Below are 20,870 nucleotides of genomic sequence, written 5' to 3' on the forward strand. Positions count from 1 at the left end.
ACTGAAAATGCAGTTAAAGATAGCTGATTCATTTCTTCCACCTGTCTTGCCCCAGCTACAAGAAAAGGAAAGTGCTGCCAACTCGCTGACTTCGGCAGCCCGGGAGACGGGTGGGTCACAAGGAGGTGGGGCTGGCGTCGCAAAAAAAAAAAAAGGCCGCAGCGCTGCTTTACGGCATTGGCTCCACCCCTGTAGGTGCGGGAAGTCTGAAGCCGGCTAATATGGCTGCCACCTACTTCCTTCGCCGGGTTGCGGCTTCCTTGGCAGGGTTGCTGCTGTTGTCTTTCGGCGGCTTGGTCGCTAGTCAGATCGAGGTAGGAGTCAGGCTCCTGTGAGCAGCAGGGCTCTGAGAGGACGGCTGTATTGTATCTTTGAGCGGCCCCGCAGATGTCAGATCTAGAGCAGCTGAGGGAAGCCTCTGAGCCAGGCTGGGCTGTGGGGAGGGTGTCACTGGTGACTTTCATAGGACAGTGTGGATCGGTTTCAGCCGTTTGAAACGACGAATTAAAAATATAAACAAATTCCAGGGAGAGAGTCGAGGGCCTGATCTTCTGCTCCAATGTGTGTGTAGTTCCTAGGAGGTGAAAAATGGCTGTGGGGCGGGTGAAATGTCAGCCCAAGAGCGCTGCACTTACTTTCCTACTTCTGAACAGCACCGCTCCTCTTTGATAGCAGTCAGATGAAGTACTGCGTTTTATCGTCTTTCCTTCCCACCATCCGCCACTCCAATCCCACGCACCCCTCACCCCACCCCCCTTTTTAAAGTGGTCACAGGAAGTTCTGGTCCGTTATGAAGATTTGATTATCCCCATGTGCTCTGATGATTTCTCAGTCCATTTTTACCATTAGATCTCTAGCATCAGTTCCAGGTCTGCATATCCAGCTGGCTAAGGAGTAGGAATGGTCAGCAGACATTTGAAAATCCGTGTCCAAAGTTTTATCTAATGTCTATTAAGCGCCCTTTTCTCCTGCATTTCCTAACCCAGTAATATTGCTTTTAAGCCAAAAACCTGAGAGTTTTAATACTCTTCTCTTTACCTCCCCATTCTAACAATCACTGAATTCTATGTCTGAACTCATAAGGTTGCTTTCACCTTTCCAATTCCACTGGCTTAATTCAGGTCCTGATCGTTTCTTCCAGACTCCTTCAATTTGATGCTAGATTGATCGTCACGAAATGTAAACCTAACCACCGTATATTTCTAATTGAATTCTTTCAATGTTTCTCCTTTGTGTAAGAATGAAGCTTAAACATAATGATTCGGTCCTTGTTTTCCATGTTGGAGCCCCACCTCAGCACCTTGAGCTTAGACCAGTGGACTACAACTTTTTGAATACACACCCCGTCAGTTAAAAAAAAGATATTGAGCATGTACACTCTGTGTGTTATGAATGACTTAGCTTATATATTTAATATAAAGCATATTTTTTGATAAATAAATATGAATAGAAGTTCTATTTTCCTTGTTCATCCTAGAATATCTTGCCTACTTCCTTTTGGATACCATTTTTTTAGTTACACTGTTGCTGTGCTTTTCACATTACTGAGTTTTATACTTCCAGTTTCCTTGGATCATTTACTAAAGTGCAGTAAAAGCATAACCTCTGTAGAACCTTTCCCTGTCCCCACTTTTGCCTTACTTTTGTATATTGTACACTTACCTAGTATTATACATACACCTGTATGCTTTGTAGTTTCTATTATTCCATCTTTTACTTAGGTCTTTTACTTAACTCCCTAACCTGTCTACTGAATTCATTCTTTCTTCCAATCTTTTCTCCAAGCTGCAGCCAGAGTAAACTTTTCAAAATGCAAATCTGATCATGTCACCCACATTCATCTTAATGTTACTCTTAGGGTAAAGAACAAAATCTTCATCATGACTGACAAAGGCCCTGCATACTTTGGCTCCTATGTACAACTCCAGTTCTCTCTCTCTCTTTCAAATTTGTAGTTATGCTAATCTTCTTTCAGTTTCTCAAAATGTTTAAGCCCCTTCCTGCTTTGAGGGGCCATGTTTCCTCTCTCTGGAATTGTCTTCCCTCCTCTCTTCATCTTTTGGATCTTAATCCAAATTGTCAATTTCTTTAGGGAAACCTTCCCTGAGCTCCTCAGATCAGATCAAGTTCCCCTATTATACCCTTTCATTATCTGTGTAGTTTTCTTTATAGAATTTATAGTTTGCCATTATCTACTTAACCAGTGTTTGTCCAACTGAAGGCAAGTACTATGGCTATTTTGGTCCATCATGTTCTGAGCACTTGGGGTAGTGACTGACCCATGACATGTAATGAATACGATGAATGAGTGAATGTTACATTGTAGTGTAATATGTTTGCATGCCTATCTTTATTGAACTGTGGGATTCTTGAGGGAAAGCAGCTGCTTTTTAGGGATTTTTGTATAACTTTACTTAACCTGGTACCTGGCACATAATAGGTTCTCCATTAATACATGTAAAATGAATGAGTAGCTTTGCAGTGACTATGTTGTCTAAACAGTCACACAAGATTATATCTTAGTGATACAAGAATTTTGGAACTGTAAGGCACACTGCAGATTATTTGAGTCAATTCTTATTTTCTATATGAGGAAAGTCAAGTTGAAAGAGCTAAATGACTTATCCCAATCTTATAGCCAACTGGGGGATAGGACCTGGGCTAAAACCTGGGTCTTTGAATTCCTAAACCAATGCTGTATCCACAATAGCATCTTTTTCCTTGGCACCTAGGCCGCTTATGCACACATTTTAGTGGAATTTTAAAATTTTATTCTCTCTGAAATTTTCTTAGCCAAATGTTATTCTAGCTAACATTTGTTATGCAGTTATTATATTTCAGTCATTATTTCTACGTTCTGTGAGTTTGGTCATATTATTTCCTTTTTATAGAAGGGGAATGGAGATGGAAACTTAAGCACCCTTGCTAAGTTGAGATAGCTAGTAAGTAATAGAGCTCAGATTCACACCCAGGAAGTCTTGACTATTCTAGTAATTAATACTATTTGGGAGCAGATCTGTGGTCAGCATGGTTTATATCCACTATTATTTTAATATATCATTAAAATGTTCATTAGGTATTAGGATGGCATTGGATGCTAAGGTTTTTAATGTCTCATGATGGCAAATATAATTCAAGATTACTTGAACAAATTAGTGAAATGGTACATGGTAGTATGTTAGAGGATGTGCTCAATCAAAATAATTGAAAGCACCCAGCTCACGGCAGGAATGAATGTTGAATGAAATCTCAATAGAAAGGGTATTCATTTTTATGTGTAAAATCAAGGCATGAAATAAATCATTCACAATTTGAAGACTGACTGGAAAATTAGAAGCATATGTGGAAGACCTGACTGTTTGAAATAAAATCTTTAAAAACGAACGCCTATCCCTGTATTCCTCCAACAAAAATAAAACTCAGCAATCTTTGTGAATTTTTTAGCACATATGTCTCATCCTTAATCTTTGTGAATTTTTTAGCACATATGTCTCATCCTTAATGTTTAATATTGTGACCACATTAAAGAGTGAGTTAGAATAATTGCAGAGATTTTAGAGATATTTAAAGGATAAAAAACATTATCTGTAAGAAGTTAAGGAGAGGAGTGATTTTTTTTTTTTTTTTTTTTTTTTTTTTTTTTTTGGTTAAGGAAGTAGAGAGACTTCCTTCTGACAACAAAAAAACTTATAGGAATAAAAACTATAGGGTATTACTTAAAGTGAAATATTAATCTTTGAGAAATTCTTGGCATAAAACATTTTTATCTTGCAATCTCATTATGGAGAGTGATATCTTTAATAGAGGGATTATCAAAGTACAACCTAAAAGGAGCTTTTGAAATTTAAAACTTTATGATACAACCTTTATGTGATAGTATCTTCTGATGTTACTCTGAACCCCTCATCCATGTGGTTTCAGTTTTCTAGGACAGACTCATGCTTTTTCCACTCCCAGTAAGCACATTTGGGCCATGTATACATTCATTCAAAAAATAATCAAAACCTACCATGTGCCAAGTTTACTTGGGGAAAATCAGTGAGTGAAACAGATAAAAGCCCCTGTTCTTCTGGAACTTACATCCTGTTGGAAAAAGACAAGCAATAATGCACATAATAAATAAGTTAACGATATGTAATATAAGAAGATGATGTACACAATGGAAAAAATAAATCATGGTAAGGAAAATGTTGGGGTGAGGTTGCATTTTAAATAATGGCCTTGTTAAATATGTTGAACAAACAAATCCTGTGTTCTCTATTGAGCAAACTTTCTACTTTCTTAATAGTGCTCAGGGTATGGAAAATATTAAGAAAGGAATTATGTAATACAGTTCTTATTTGTATAATGCATAATAATTTTCCAGGCAGAAGCTGTTACACACATCTTTATAGGAAACTAAGTCCTGTTAAGTATCGTGTTCTAGATTACTCTGTTTAATCAGTGTCTAAGCCAGGACTGAAACCCAAATCTCCAGATTCCCAGGTCAGGGCCTCTTCCTGTGTGTATCTTAAATTATTACCTCTTTTTGATATTTTGCTTTGTTCTTCATAAGGCCAAATTTTGGGATCTCTATAAGCTTTTTTTTTTTTTTTAAACATTTTATTTTGGAATAAATTCAAAGTTATAGGAACAGTTGCAAAAACCATACAAACCCCATACACAGAACTCCAGCATTCTCTGACCCCCCCCGATACCCCCTGATCCACAAACTTTAACATGTTGTCCCACTATTTCTTTCCTCCCTCCCTCCCTCCCTCCCTATCTATCATCCATCATCTATTGCTCTGTCTTCTGAACATATGAGAGCTAGCTGCACACCTCCTTGAACAAACACTATAATTCTCATATACATTTCCCATGAACAAGAACATTCTTTTATGCAATCCCATTAAGCGCAGCTAAGAAGTACAAGAGATTCAATAATGATACAAAGCTTACATTCTATATTTCCTTTTCCTTATGTCTCAACTATGTCCCTTTGAGCATCCTGTTCTCCATCGTCCGATCCTATCCAGGGTCATCCTTGGCATTCAATTGTTGTCTATTTAGACTGTTTTTTTTTTTTTTCTCAACTGTGGAAACATATATACAGCCTAAATCTTCCCATTCCACCCCCTCCCTAGCATTCCATTAGTGGGATTAATCACATTTAGAATGTTGTAATGCTATCACCTTCCCACCCTCCATTGCTAGAAATTTCCCTTCACCTCAAACAGCAACCTTACACTCATTTCTTAACTCCCCATTGCCCCTTCCTCCATTTCTCTTTGATACCAGCTTAACTTCTATAGGACACATAGGCTATGTTCCTATACCCCTTCATTCCCCCACCTTTATATAGTTCTTGTCAAAAATTACATATTTTACGTTGAGTTCAAAACCACTGATTTGTCCTTAGAGTTTGTGTATTTTATATCATGTAGGAAGTAAATACTGGAGTTACAATTCAAAAAATTATTGACTTCTATTTGTATTCCATTGTGGTTGGAGTATGTGCTTTGAATATATTTAATTTTCTTTTTTCTTCTTAAATTTATTGAGGCTTGTTTTATGTCCCAGTCTATGGTCCCTTCTGGAGAAAGATCCGTGATCCGTAGAGAAAAATGAGTGTCCTGGTGATTTGAGATGTAAGGTTCTATATATGTCTGTTAAAATTCTCTATATCTCTTTCTACTTTCTTTGTTTCTCTGTCGGTAGGGCTCTCTTTAATATCTGGAGTAGGGCAGGTCTTTTATTGGCAAACTCTCTCAGCATTTGTTTGTCTGTGAAAAATTTAAGCTCTCCCTCAAATTTGAAGGAGAGTTTTGCTGGATAAAGTATTCTTGGTTGGAAATTTTCCTCTCTCAGAATTTTAAATATGTCATGCCACTGCCTTCTCACCTCCATGGTGGCCGCTGAGTAGTCATTACTTAGTCTTATGTTGTCTCCTTTGTATGTGGTGAATTGCTTTTCTCTTGCTGCTTTCAGAACTTGCTCCTTCTCTTCAGTATTTGAGAGTCTGATCAGAACATGTCTCGGAGTGGGTTTATTTGGATTTATTCTATTTGGAGTTTGCTGGGCATTTGTGCTTTGTGTATTTACATTGTGTAGAAGGTTGGGGAAGTTTTCTCCAACAATTTCTTTGAATACTCTTTCTAGACTTTTACCCTTCTCTTCCCCTTCTGGGACACCAATGAATCTTAAGTTTCGATGTTTTATTTTATCTATCGCATCCCTGAGATCCATTTTGATTTTTTTGATTTTTTTTTCCTCCATTCTTTCTTTTGTTTTTTCATTTTCTGTTCTGTGGACTTCTAGGACTTTGAGTCTTTGTTCAGCTTCCTCTAATCTTGTATTGTGAATATCCAGAATCTTTTTATTTGGCCAACAGTTTCTTTTATTTCCATAAGGTCTTCTATTTTTTTATTTACTCTTGCAATGTCTTCTTTATGCTCTTCTTGGGTCTTCTTTATGTCACTTATATCCTGGGCCATGGTCTTCTTGATGTCCTTTAAATCCTTTGCCATGTTTTTGTTCCTCGATTGTAGTTCTTTGATTAATTGAGCCAAGAACTGTGTGTCTTCTGGTATTTTGATATGGGTGTTTGGACTTGGGTTCTCCATATCATCTGGTTTATCACATGCATTGAGATTTTCTGTTGTTTTTGGCCTCTTGGCATTTGCTTTGCTTGTTAGGATTCTTTTGAGTTGTTAAAAAAAAAATGCCAATCTAATTTTTCAGAAACACAGGTTGGTGGCGTACACTTTTTCTAGCTAACCAGCAGGTGGCGTCTGTGAGTCACCTATACCCCTCAAGTCAGCTCTCCCCAACCTTGTCCCCACGGTGTGTGGGGAAATGATTCTTGTGGGGTTCAGTTGGTGAACTCAGTTTGGGTGTGTTGCTAGAGCCGTCCGCCCTGAATGTGGGGCTTGTGTCCGGGTGGCCAGGGAGGCAGGGCAGTTTTAATATTCAATCCCCCCAGGTGTTCCTGGAGATTCAAGGCTGTCACAAGAGTCTAAGCCTTCATTTCGGATCCATCCCAGACCCTCTCTCTCGCTGACCCACAAACCACTGGACTTGGTGCAGCGTCCCTGGGTTTTCCGAGCGGGCCCACTTTCTCAGCTGTGATCTTCCAGGACCTCTGCTGAGGGAGGGCTGTGCTACGTCACAACTGTGTGCCGTCCCTTAAGGGAAGCCCCGGGCCGCCCTGCCATGCTGGGGCGCTCTCAGCCCGATGCAAAAATGGTTGAACGGGGTGTCTCCACAATCCCCTCTCCTTGTGCAGTTCCTCCTTCCCAGCTCTGGGACAACTGGCGGGGCTCTGGGCTGTGGGCACGGCTCCGGGCGGGAGTTTATCCAGCCCTCCGGGGATTCAGCCACAAGCCGCGGGGCTTCTCCCTCCCTCCGGCTCTCCCCTGCACTCCCCGGTCCTGAGGGTGTCTGCCGCAAGCTGTCCTCCACGGCCAACACCGAGAGGCTGGCTCAGCTCGCTCCTGTCGTGTTTTGCTGTGCGGTTTCCACCATCGGCAGCTGCGGCCGCTCCTGGGTTTTTCCCTGTTTTTTTTTCAAAGAACCAGTTTCTCTCCAGCAGCCAACTCCCAGCTTCCCCACACCGCGGCATGGCTACGGGTCTTCCAGCTGGCTTACTCACTCGTTTCCGAATGCAGACTCCTGGTTACACCAAGTATACGGCCCCTGTGGTGCTAGGAGGCCTCATCCAACTGGTGCATCGCTGAAACTGGTACTCTGGGTCTCCATCTGTTTTTTTCCTAGTATTTTTCACGGAGATTTTTTTTGTCCTGTCTCACCTAGCCGCCATCTTAGGTTCTTCCTCTATAAGCTTTTGTAATGACAAATTATTATTATTACAACTGTAAAAATTTTGTAAATCTTAACTGTCCTTTATTGGTCTTTATTCTGGGAAATTATTACTGTTTCTTCTAATCTTTTTTATTATTTCACTGTTAGGATCAAGCAGAACAATTCTTTAGAAGTGGCCATACAAACAATTGGGCTGTTTTGGTAAGTATATTCTATAAAGGTATACTTTGCTTTTCATCTTAGATATCTGTCTGAGAAATTTGATGTAATTCAAATTTTTGAAAATAAGATTTTATTTTCTTATATTTTATCACAGAAATTCTTTATTTTGATGTTGGCAATTTATTTTAAATTGACAGCATGAACTAATAATATTCTTTGCCCTCAATGTATTTGTCACATGGTTATTTGTAAAGAAGTATAAGAACAAATTAGGAAGCATTTTGTAAAATATAGAATCCTTTTATTTTAATGTTGGAAACTAGTAATTATACTTCTTATGTATAATGTTAGTTTGTAGATATCTCTACTTAGGCTGTTTTAGTTTTTCTTTAATTGTTTACAAAAATAATAAATGATCCTTATAGAAAATTCAAATTATGCACAAGGGTTTAAAAGAAGGCAGGGTTAATTTTATGTAAATTTTACCTCTATTAAAACAAAGAAGTAGAAGCCAGAAAAATGTCATTAAATCCCACATCCCAGAGTCAACATTTTGGTGAGCATTCTTCTACCCCTCTCTCTCTTCATATATAAATGTAAGGATATATAGATAAATGATTTCATATAAGTGGGGTCATATGAAATCTGCTATTTTGCAACCCCTTCGCAGTATATATTTTCTCTTTTTTTTCCTCTTGTGGATCTTTCCCTACCAATATATTTGGAGATATACAGTCTTTTCCAAAGTCTCTGTTGTTTTCTCTTTTACAAATGCACCATAACTCCTGGTTTATGGGCATTTAGGTTTAACATTTTTCATGTTTTAAAACAAGGCTGTGCTGATCATCCTTGTATACATATCTTTGAGAACTTGACTGATTTTTTCTTTAGGATAATTCGTAAGCATAAGAGTGTCAAGTTATAAACCATAATTGCTTTCCAGAAAACCAGTATCTCTTTTTCTAAACCTAAGTTAGCTGTTTGTACTATATTTTATTAATTTTTATCTTTTTTAAATTGCTGGGCAACAAATTATTTTGTTTTAATTTATATTGATTTGATTATTAGAGAGGTTTGCTTATTGGCCCATGTTTTTCTTCTGCCCTTTTTTTTTTTGAGTGTGAGTTACCATCTTTACTTTATCTGGATTCATAAATTCATGTTTTTAAATTCCCCACATTAGAATAAATGTAATAAGTTTTGTTTTCCCTATGCTTGGAAAATATTTGAATAATAGTTTCATTACTTTATTTTCATTTAATGACATTTACGTGATTAGAAGAGACAATAAGATTAACTTAATGAAAAAATGTATGAAAGGGTTAACCGGAAGAAAGAAGGAGGAAATAAGGAGTAGGGTCAAAGAAGCAATAAAGAAAGCTGATTTTTGTGCAAAAGAAAGGGGAACAGAGAATGTACAGCATCTTAAAGCTGGTAACTCATGTTGGAAAAGGAGGAAAACTGGGAACATGAATTGTAAGAATATAGTGGGAATATAAAGGAGATAGTGGAGAAATTCACCGAAAAGTGCAGAACAAGGATATATAAGGCTGTAATTACTTAACTAAGCTAAAAGTGGATTGTCTAAATGTTTGATGTTTTGTAAGTTTATTGAGAGTAGTTTATTAAATACATGTAATTATCTGCAAGTTACTGGAGGTAAATAGTGATTGTAGGTGCTACACATATTTGTATTAAATATAACTGAATTGTGATTAACTGGAACAATATAACATGGATTCTTGACTTATTTTCTTGTTCTCCAAGAGAGAGCACCTATATACCACCCTTCACAAGGGGTTTTATGAGGGAATTGAACAAAAGCTGCTCTAGATGAGGAGATGGGTTTTCAATGACTACTCAAAAGTGGAGAAAACTATCAGGAACCAGGCCATGATTCACCAATTGGAGAGAATAAACTTTCTGTTCGGGGAACTGAGGGCTCTTTCATGACTGGTCTCTCTTTGGGGAATTCTTAGAAGAGGGAATAATTGCCTACGCACACACTACCAATTCCCAAATTAGGGCTTATGTTTTAGAATTAAGAGCCTATTAGCTTATACCACATGCACATTAAAGCTTTTCTTATTTTGGTAAACCTCTAACCAAGCCCCTCTCCAATCTCGGTAACCTGGGCCCTTGATGAGAAATAGGAGTGGAAGATGAGTTATTTTTGAATGTTTCACAACTACTGCCATTTTCATATTTTGCAATATTTTACACATTAACTTAGAATTAGTATACTGAAACTTTAATAAATTGTATTATCTTAAGTGGAAAATTATGAAATTTGGTCAGGACCAAATTGAAAGCACTAAAAATACATTTTTTTCAATATTATATACTTCATGTTGAAAAAAAAAATCTAGATTTCCACTTCCCCCATTTTAATTAATTTTTTGTCTTGACTAGATAGTTAGAAGTAGTGAAAGGCCCCTTTTGCCACAAGAGGGAGATAGAAGGAAAGTTGCATTCCATTTTAATCTCAGGATCTGCTTTTACAAAAACATTTTTGCCTCTGTTTAATAAAAATGTTATAATCTTTACTCCTCATTAAAAAGAAAAAAGTACAGTTAGAAAAGGTGTAAATGGAAAAGGTAAAGCTCTCTTCTTTGACCTGCGTTTTTATTCTCTAGTGGTAATCAATGTTAACAGTTTCTTGTGTATCCTTTCAGAAATTTCCTATGCAAATATCCACATTTATTTTGATTTCTTCCCCTTTTTAAAAGACTAACAGATCATAGTATGTGTTCTTTTACAACTTGCTTTCTTATTTTTTGGTATGTCATTCTGTGTATGTGTCATCATTTATGTTAACTTGGTATTTGCTGGTCCCTTCTCTTTTCCCACCTTAATTTCCTGTCTGGTAAATTGCTGGTGAAAATGAGGGCAGTTTCTTACATTTATAATTATTAGACACTGTATAAGGTGTGTACGATAGAGTGCACCAAAAATACTGGGTTTTATAATGACTAATTCACATATAAATTGCTTTATACTATTTCTACTTCAAGTTAGGAAGCCTGTAGAGTCTTTGCTATGGATGGGTATTGATTTTGTTTCCAGCTTTTTGTTTTTGCCAAAATGGATAATGTTATGGTAAAAATCCTTGTATACATACTTTTTGCAAACTTACATGAGCTAAATCAAATAATAGATATATTTTCAAATTTAATGTGTATTGCAAATTGTACTTCTAAAAGGTTTATATTAGCTTACAGTTCCCTCAATAATATATGAATACTCATTTCCCCATACCCTTTCCAATACTGTGCATTCTCAGACTTTTTGATTCCTTTCAATCTAATTTTATGACTGAAGTTGAGCATCTTTAAGAGTTTTATTGTTCGTTTTTTTAAATTTTAATTTTTATTGACATTGTTCACATACCATTATCCAAAGAGACAAAGTGTATAATCAGTTGCCCCTGGTACCCTCATACAGCTGTGCATCAATCACCACAATTAATTTTTGTTCAATTTTTAGAAACTTTTCATTACTCCAGCAAGAAATAAAGACAAAGAAGTGGGAAAAAAAAAAAAAAAGAAGAGGAAACTCAAATCCTTCCATATCCCTGACCACATCCCTTCCATTGTTGACTTGTAGTATTGGTATAGTACATTTGTTACTGTTTATGAAAGAATGTTGAAATACTACTAACTAGTATATAGTTTGCAATAGGTATATATTTTTTATCTATATGTCCCTCTATTATTAACTTATAGTTGTATTGTCATACATTTGTTCTGGTTCATGGAAGAGATTTCTAATATTTCTACCGCTAATCACAGACATTGCCCACCACAGGATTCAGTTTTATGTATTCCCATCTTTTGACCTCCAACTTTCCTTCTGGTGACATGTATGACTCTGAGCTTCCCCTTTCCCCCTCATTCACACACCATTCAGCACTGTTAGTTATTCTCACAATGTGCTACCGTCCCCTCTGTTCATTTCCAAACGTTTAAGATCATCGTAGTTGAACATTCTGCTCATACTAAGCAACCACTCCCCATTCTTTAGCCTCGTTCTTTATCTTAGTAACTTATATTTCATGTCTGTGAGTTTACATATTATAATTAGTGATTATCAGTGAGACCCTGCAATATTTGTCCTTATGTGTCTGGCTTATTTCACTCAGTATATTGCCCTCAAGGTTTCATCATCAACCCATTTTTTTTTTTCTTTTAAGAAGGTTTTGTTCACATGCCATATATTCCATCCTAAGTAAACAATTGATGGTTCCCTGTATAGTCATATATTTATGTGTTCACCGCATCTACATTTCTTCCACAAAGCAGGAGGAAGAGTCAAAGAAGGTAGAGGGGCAAAAGAAAAAGAAAAAAGAAAGGAAAAACAAAACAAAACAAAACAGCTAGGAAGCAGCAAAAGGAAAGATAATCTTAAATCAAAGTAGAATAAAGAGTCAGACAACACCACCAATGTCAAATGTCTCACACCCTTCCCCTATCCCCCCTCTTATTTGCATTTACTGTGGTATATTGCCTTTGTTACATTAAAGGGAGCATAATACAATGATTCTGTTAATTATAGAATCCAGTTTACATTGATTGCATCCCTCCCCCAATGCCTCCCCATTTTTAACACCTTGCAAGGTTGACATTCGCTTGTTCTCCCTCGTGAAAGAACATATTTGTGCATTTTATCACAATTGTTGAACACGCTAGATTTCACCGAGTTACACAGTCCCAGTCGTTATCTTTCCTCCTTTCTTCTGGTGTCCCACATGCTCCCAGCCTTCCTCTCTCAACCATACTCATAGTTATCTTTGTTCAGTGTACTTACATTGCTGTGCTACTATCTCCCAAAATTGTGTTCCAAACCTCTCACTCCTGCCTTCTGCTATCACTCTGTAGTGCTCCCTTTAGTATTTCCTGTAGGGCGGGTGTCTTGTTCACAAAGTCTCTCGTTGTCTGTTTGTCGGAAAATATTTTGAGCTCTCCCTCATATTTGAAGGACAGTTTTGCTGGATATAGGATTCTTGGTTGGCGGTTTTTCTCTTTCAGTATCTTAAATATATCACACCACTTCCTTCTTGCCTCCATGGTTTCTGCTGAGAGATCTGCACATAGTCTTATTAAGCTTCCTTTGTATGTGATGGATTGCTTTTCTCTTGCTGCTTTCAGGATTCTCTGTTTGTCTTTGACATTTGATAATCTGATTATTAGGTGTCTTGGCATAGGCCTATTCAGATCTATTCTGTTTGGAGTACACTGCTCTTCTTGGATCCATAATTTTATGTCTTTCATAAGAGATGGGAAATTTTCATTGATTATTTCCTCTGTTATTGCTTCTGCTCCTTTTTCCTTCTCTTCTTCTGGGACACCAATGATACGTACATTCTTGTATTTCGTTTTGTCCTTAAGTTCCTGGAGATGTTGCTCATATTTTTCCATTCTTTTCTCCATCTGCTCCTTTGCATGTAGGCTTTCAGGTGTTTTGTTGTCCAGTTCCTGAGTGTTTTCTTCTGCCTCTTGAGATCTGCTGTTGTATGTTTCCATTGTGTCTCTCGTCTCTTGTGTTGTGCCTTTCATTTCCATAAAGTCTGCCAGTTGTGTTTTTGAACTTTTAATTTCTGCCTTATGTATGCCCACTGTTTAATTTATAGCCTTTATCTCTTTTGCCATATCTTCTCTAAATTTTTTGAATTGATTTAGCATTAGTTATTTGAATTCCTGTATCTTAGCTGAAGTGTAAGTTTGTTCCTTTGACTGGGCTATAACTTTGTTTTTCTTAGTGTAGGTTGTAGTTTTCTGTTGTCTAGGCATCTGACCTCCTAGGCTACCCCAATCAGGTTTTCCCCGATGAGAACAAGCTCAGGTCACAGAAGGAGGAAATATTCAGTATCCGGTTTCCCTGATGGTGTGTCTTAGAGGATTGACACATCCTGTGCTTTTCTGCCCAGCAGGTGGTGCCTGTCAGCCTGTAACGGGCTGGTGTAAGGGGGTGTGGCCCGTGGCTCTCCTCCCCCAGGCTCTGGGGGCTGGTTCTGAATGTAAGGCAGGTAGTAGAGCTGGGCCCCTTCTCTTTCCTCTTGGGAAGTTATGCCCCCTAGAGAGAGGTCATTTGCATATAAATAGATTCTTTGTTTCTCTTACTCTGCTATCTCCCCCCTTATCTGGTTCAGAGTGCTGACATTTTAAAATGGCTGAGGCTTTCTCTATTGCAAACACTGCGAGCTGAAAATGGCTGAGGCTTTCTCCACTGAGCTGCCCAGGTTGACAGAGAGAGAAAGGGACAGAAAGCCCGCAGATTCACCCATTGGCCAGAGATAGCACTCAATCCTCTGGGCTCCCCATCCTGAGATAGATATGTCCCCTGACTCTCCCAAGGTCAGTCGTCACCAAAAGCCTCTGTGTGCTTGTTGGGGATTCGCTGTCTGTGTTGAGCAGTTAACATTAAGACCCCAGTTGGAGCTGGGATGAGAGAGTGCTGCTCTCTAGCATCGTGAGGCTTCCGTGAGGGAGGGGCTCTCAGCTCTTGGTGTGGGTGCGCAGTTTTTACTTACAGATTCTATGTTGCAATCTCGGGCATTCCTCGCAGTTCAGGTTGGTGTATGATGAGTGGACAGTCATGTTTGTGTCCCCTCAGTTATTCCAGGATATTTACTAATTTTTCTGTGATTTGTGAATTGTTCCGGGGGGGGTAACTGCCTTCCACTCCTCTCTGTGCTGCCATCTTAGCTCTTCCCCTATTGTTCATTTTTAATACTTTTAAAAATGAAGTGCTTGTTCTTATCCTTTGTCCATTTTTCAAAATTGAGTTGTTCATTTTTTCCTTATTGAGTCATAATTAAGAAAATTAGCCTTTGTAATATTATTTTGAGTTTTTAATTTGTTGGGATTTTATGGTATTTTTGATTTTTGGGGTTTTAATATTTTCATGTAATCAAAATTTCAGTCTTCCTTATTGGCTTCCAGGTTGAGAGTTCAGGTTTAAGGAAAAAAAAATCACATGGTTCCTCTTTGTTTGACAGAGGCAAGAGCATTTATGCCATTCTCGAAATTGTTATTATACCTACTATCAGTACAGGTATGTGGTAGGAGGTAGGAAGGTGCTTGGTGGATATACTACCAATCCTCATCTCTATTTATTTTCCTTAGAATGGGTCCCCAAGAAGGCTAACTTTTGAAACATCATGTTAAATGTTCTTAGCACCTTTTATAACATTTTTAGGAGTCAGAGTTTTTTTAGTGTAAAAGTTGGTTGAATTTTTTCTAGTTTTCTGTTCGGTTCAACAGTTTCTCTATAATAACAGTTTTTATTTTGTATGTCATGTTTTAGTCTGTGTCCTACATTTCTTACTAAAATTAGGAAGCAATTAAGAGTGAAAGGAATATTATATAACCCAGGGTAGCTAATTTTCTTTTCTATTCTGTGAAGTGATTATGGGCATTATCTTTTATTCTAAAGAACTTAAATCTTTTAGAAATGGGAACATTATCGAATAATAGAAATTGAGAGTAACCAAATTGGTTCCAAATTTGATTAAATTACCCAAAGTTTTGTTTTCTCTTAAGCTTAATGACCATTATTTAATACCAAGTTATAAAGGGTTTCTCTCTTTAGAGGTTGATTCAATTGACAGTTTTTGAAGTTCTTAGTTTTTCTGAGTGCGAATTATGTTATACTCTTTTTTTAGGCACCTCAGTATCCTATTATTATAGTAGTATCCTAATATTATAATAATCACCATTATTAAAGAAATAATTCTGTAAGTCCATGCCTTATTTAGATTCACATCAATCATATATTTTTATACTTTAGGTCTGCACATCCCGATTCTGGTTTAATTATCGACATGTTGCAAATACACTTTCTGTTTACAGAAGTGTCAAGAGGCTTGGTATTCCTGACAGGTAAGTAACTTTATTAAATCTTACGTCTGAACCTCAGTGAAAATCATCCTTAGATGATTTATTTGCTTTATATGTATTGTATATTTGTGTTGATTTGGGGAAAAAAGATAAACCTATAGCAGAAAAGACATAGCTAAAAATCATGGCATAAAACCAGTCCAGTGACAGTGGTGCAGCTGTCATTGCTGAACACTAGACTCAGCCACTACATGGCTGCTACTGTTCTCTGTAGAAACATGGAAAAATGTTGCTGCTACTGTCTGCTGCCAAAATACAACCTTTGCTGTCTTGGCTATTATCTTAATTCAGAGCTCTTGGTGAGAATAGCATATTGGCAGAGCCTAGGTCAAGCACCCATATCCATCCTCAGGGGCAGATGGGAGAATGAGTATATAGCATTATTAGCTTCTGTTTAGGAAGGTGGGCTCTGCTTTCTATGAAGACTCATAAATTGGGAAATTTCCTTCAGAGAGGGAGTTCCGATATTAGGCAGCACCCCCATACTTCCATGCCCAGATACACATCCTCTACATTTGATTTTTCAATTATGATAGCTTTGTTTTTGTCTGCTTTCAAGGCAGTTATAGCAATAGACTGCAGTCAATTTAGGTTTGATTTATTTAGTCCCATATTCCTCTCTACTGTGAGGTAGTGTAGGAAAAGCTTTGAGGTCAGACAGATTTGAGTTCATAATCTGACTTGAGTGGTGGTTTTGGTTAAGTCACCTAACCACAGTAAGCCTGTTTCTTCATGTTACATGGTGATAATAGTATCTTCTTTGCAGGATTCAAACAAATAATTATGAATAAAGTCTGCAGGAACAGAAAGGAAGCAGTGAATGATTCAGGAAACAAAGTTATATTACATTCTATATAAATAGATAATTTTAGCCTGAGACGTTGACAAAGCTATAAATGAATTCCATATTTCATCTGGAAAATTAAGACAACCAGATGATACCATTTAAAAATACATTAAATGAAATCTGAGAGGATGATTTGTTATATCAGGTATACAGGTATAATTCTTGTAATTAGCCAATTATTATAATTTGTCAGTTGGGTTCTCAAATAGAACTATGTAGTTAGTCCCCTGACTTTGGGTTTTTAACTGCTGTTAAAACTGCTATTAAACTCTTCTAGGGAATCACTATGCATGGTTTGGCAATAGTTTTCACTTTGGTATAGGAATCTTTGTTCTTTGAGTCTTTAGGATACATTTAAAGTAAGATTTGGAGGGACTTTTTTAGAAATAGAATATAGCAATAGGATGTATTTTGTATATTGTTTAGTAACTTTGTCTCTAGGTTTCTGAATAATGTTCTTTAAAAGCTTATTTCTTTTTCAAATGATTACTTGTCTACATCTCTGTTTATGAAGTCTTTATTGGGTAGTGACTTAGACATTTAAACAGTTTGTGATTTAAACAATTTATTAAACAAATAGAAATCAATTAAAAAGATTTTCTTTGGCTTTTAGCCTGTTTTGGCAAATAGTCCTTTTTTTGATGATTGTACCATTTTACTCCTACCTGGAATTGAGTATAAAAATACAATTATAGGTAAACTTTTAGTCAGAAAGTAATAAATTATTATTAAACAAAAAGTTTGAAACTTTTAAATCATTTTCAGTTTTAAAGCTTGAGTTTCAAAGTATAGGTTGAATTTATTTTATACATTATAAAACCTTTTCAAGTTAAAACAATATAATCATAGCTCCTGTCATAATGTGAGAAATGTATCCTGAGAGAAATGATTGGTCACAGAATTTAATAAAAATTATGACTAAAGTTCTGTTTTTGTTTGTTTAAAGGAGCATTTTACCTTTGTCATGAAATGCAGAGTATTTCCGTTTAGTTTTCCCATATGTTTTAATAAGAAATTAGTTCATGTCACAAATTATTCACTACAATATGTAACACAGGTGATTGCCTTTATTTGGATTGTCTTTATTTGGAAGTTCACACCAATTCCATAGGTCCCATTTAAAATGCACATTTTAAATATGTTTTGTTTAATAATAATTTATTACTTTCTGACTAAAAATAGTTATATCACTATTCTTGCTCTCATTTCTCTCGTAGCCATACTGAGCTATTCTCTCTGCCTGCCATATTTTCTTTACTTTACCTTAATTCACTGCTACCCAAACTTGTCTGTGATTCTACATTATTTAAGGTACATGTTAAAAATACAAATTTCCGGGCTCCACCTCTGGAGATTCTAACACATTAAATCTGAAGTTAGGCCAAGACATATGTGGTTATTGTGTACGACCGAGTTTTGAAAGCACAGCTCTCACTTTACCTGACCTTCCAAATTCTCTTTACTCAAAATACTCCTTCAAAAAATCATTTCCTGACTTTCGTATTTGTTCTCATAGCATTCTGTGTATACTTTAATTATAACTATTGTACATCTATAGATGTATGTCTCCCTCACTAAAATTTAAACTTCTTTAAGGTAACAGGTATTGTGTTTTATTTCACTTTGTACCTCCAGCATGTAGTACAGTGCCTGGCACATAGTAGGTGCTTAGCAGGTGTTGTTAGATAATAAATACAAGTGGAAACATTTTATCAGTTGCTCAATCCAAGTGATCAGAAGTGGTACTTTAAAAACATTTCTAACCCCTAAGTTGTGTTAGTCTATTTTTAGCAAAATTAATCTGATATTAAAGAGATTTTAATCAATAAGTTGCCAGAATTTTATAATATTTCAAAATATTGACTCAGGGGAAAGGGATTTTATGTTTCTGGGGAGAGGTGAAAAGACATGCTCATCAGACCCTCAGGAACACTCTCCAGTTTTCTGATTATTATTCTTGTATCTCAGTTCCATGGAGGAGATGCTCTTTTACCACTGTTTCTGTAACCTTACCCATGCCTTGGGGATTTTGGTATTTGCCTGGTTTTAGCTTCTGGAATATTTGACTACTTTTAGGTAATTTTCCACCTTTAAATAATTATATTGAACTAAATTCCTCTTTAGCTACTACCAATATTTGACCTAAAATTAATCTTGAAGAGTTTCTTAAATACCACATAGAGTATAGTATTGTCTTTCATTAAGATCTATCACAACTAGTTTTCCCTTCAGTGCCAGAACACATTACCCTTTTTCTTTGGTAAGCATTCGGTAAAGTGGTTTACTTATGATTAGGGGCCATGTTATATGAAGAAAAAACACATCTTTAAGATTAGAATTGTGATGCTCATGCTGTGAGAAGCACATGTGAATTGAGACTGACAGAGGGAATGCAGATTCACACCTCTCACCTCATATATACCCTCCTTTTTTTTTTTTTTTTTTTCTGGTTGAGCTCATAGACTTAAGTAATGGAGTTAAATGTGTATATAATTTTTCTTAAAATATGATTTAGCTCTCCTACAAGTTGGGTGGATTTGAGTTTTTGTAATGATCCCTGTTTGATGAACCATCTATTTCTATAGGTAAATCCAACAGCTTTCTGAGTTCACCTAGCACTGTTTTTTCCTTACTCCATATTTCTGTCATTGATGTGAAATGAATATTCCTAACTTAAACGTTTTATTTGTTACTTTTCCTTATTCAGAAACTTCTAGTGTATGCAGAATAAATCCAAATCTCTTCTCCTGGTACTCAACACTTTTTGCAATTTGGTTCCAAGTCTGACATTCTGATCATTTCATTTCAATCCCTATCCTCCAGCCAAATTCCTTTTTGTTAGTCACTGTATTGGCCTTTGTACCTTGCCTGACACTGGTTCTTCCAGCTACAGTTCCTTCCTTCCCTCCTTTGCAGGTTTCCTATGTCCAAAGTCAATCCATGCTTTCCCTAACGTTTTCCTGATCCTCCTTGCATAAATAGCATTTAATTTATTCTTCCTGTAGACCTTTCTTATATGTAATGATCTTAATTCTTGAAGGCTGGGTCTGATACTATGTTTGTATATCTCACAGTATTTTTTTTTTGCTATATTGTGCAGAGTCGAATGAATGAGTGAATAATTTGCCAAAGATCTGTAGCCAAGTGGACCTTACTGGACTAGCCAGAAAGGAAATATTTAGGTATTCTGTTATTTATATTCTCTTTTAATCTTGTTTCTCAAACCCCACTGAGTTAAAAGTGCTCTATGGTTGATTTTATAAACTCTTCCCTAACTCCTGCTTTAGGGATCCATGGGTGGGGTAATCTCACCAAAGCATTTCAGATTGATTTATTTCTTTCAGTTAGAAGTCCATATCAGTATTGCTTGAGATAAGTCAACTTCATTCTTTGTTATTTCCTACCTTTTTACCATTTAAATTCCCTCAGGATGCACTTTGTCTTCTTTATCCCTTGTCCTTTTTAACTTTTCTCAAGTAATGAATTTTAGAATTAAAAGTGGGAGCTATTGGACAGTTATGTAAATTTTGATAATTTTTTTCTAAATTAAAAAAGAAAAACTCACTATTTGTTTTTGTTGTTTTTAAATCGCTTTGGTAATATAACTTTTGATTATTGCTCTTTATGCTGCTGTTGATTAGGCCTTGTACATGAGAGGGCACATCTAAAGTGGAGCATTAATAAGATACTTCAGCAACCTTCTTGTATAATTCCACATTAAAATAATATGGAGAAGGACATTGCCATTATGGTCATTTAATAATGTTTGTGGCTCTCTCTCCAAAAAGGTCAGCCAAAATGTACCCCTATTTCTGATTCTCTCCCTCATCCTTACCTGGAATACATTCTCTGTTTACCAAAATTCTGATGTAATGTTAGGGATTTTATAATGAATTATTTCATTTATTCCTTGAGCCTTTTATAAGATATTGTTTGTCCCATTCTACATATTAAAAATATAACCAGGATGGTTAAAAAACTAGCTTAAGGTCATAAAGCTATTAAATGATAGAACCAGAATTTGTATTCAGGTCTTCTGACTTTATGGCTTGAGCCTTTCTATTATATCTCAGTTATCTCCTCCCTCCCAAATTACAACAGTTAAATTTATTTAACATTACAATTAGAGAATTCTTTTTAATATATATTGTTTCATTTTA

The 20,870-nt window shown here is 36.4% G+C and overlaps 1 protein-coding gene across 1 annotated transcript in view; it reads left to right on the forward strand.

The window, feature by feature from the left end:
• Window positions 1-206: 206 nt before the first annotated feature.
• The window catches only part of PIGK (phosphatidylinositol glycan anchor biosynthesis class K), a 206,421-nt gene continuing 185,757 nt past the window's right edge, over window positions 207-20,870 (forward strand). Inside the window, exons 1-3 of the mRNA XM_037826885.1 lie at window positions 207-314; window positions 7,951-8,004; window positions 15,754-15,845. Coding sequence (XP_037682813.1) covers window positions 222-314; window positions 7,951-8,004; window positions 15,754-15,845 — 239 coding nt within the window. The 5' untranslated portion in view covers window positions 207-221. The remainder of the gene's footprint in view (window positions 315-7,950; window positions 8,005-15,753; window positions 15,846-20,870) is intronic.

Source organism: Choloepus didactylus, chromosome 2 (genome assembly GCF_015220235.1).
Source record: "Choloepus didactylus isolate mChoDid1 chromosome 2, mChoDid1.pri, whole genome shotgun sequence".
Lineage (NCBI taxonomy): Eukaryota > Metazoa > Chordata > Mammalia > Pilosa > Megalonychidae > Choloepus > Choloepus didactylus.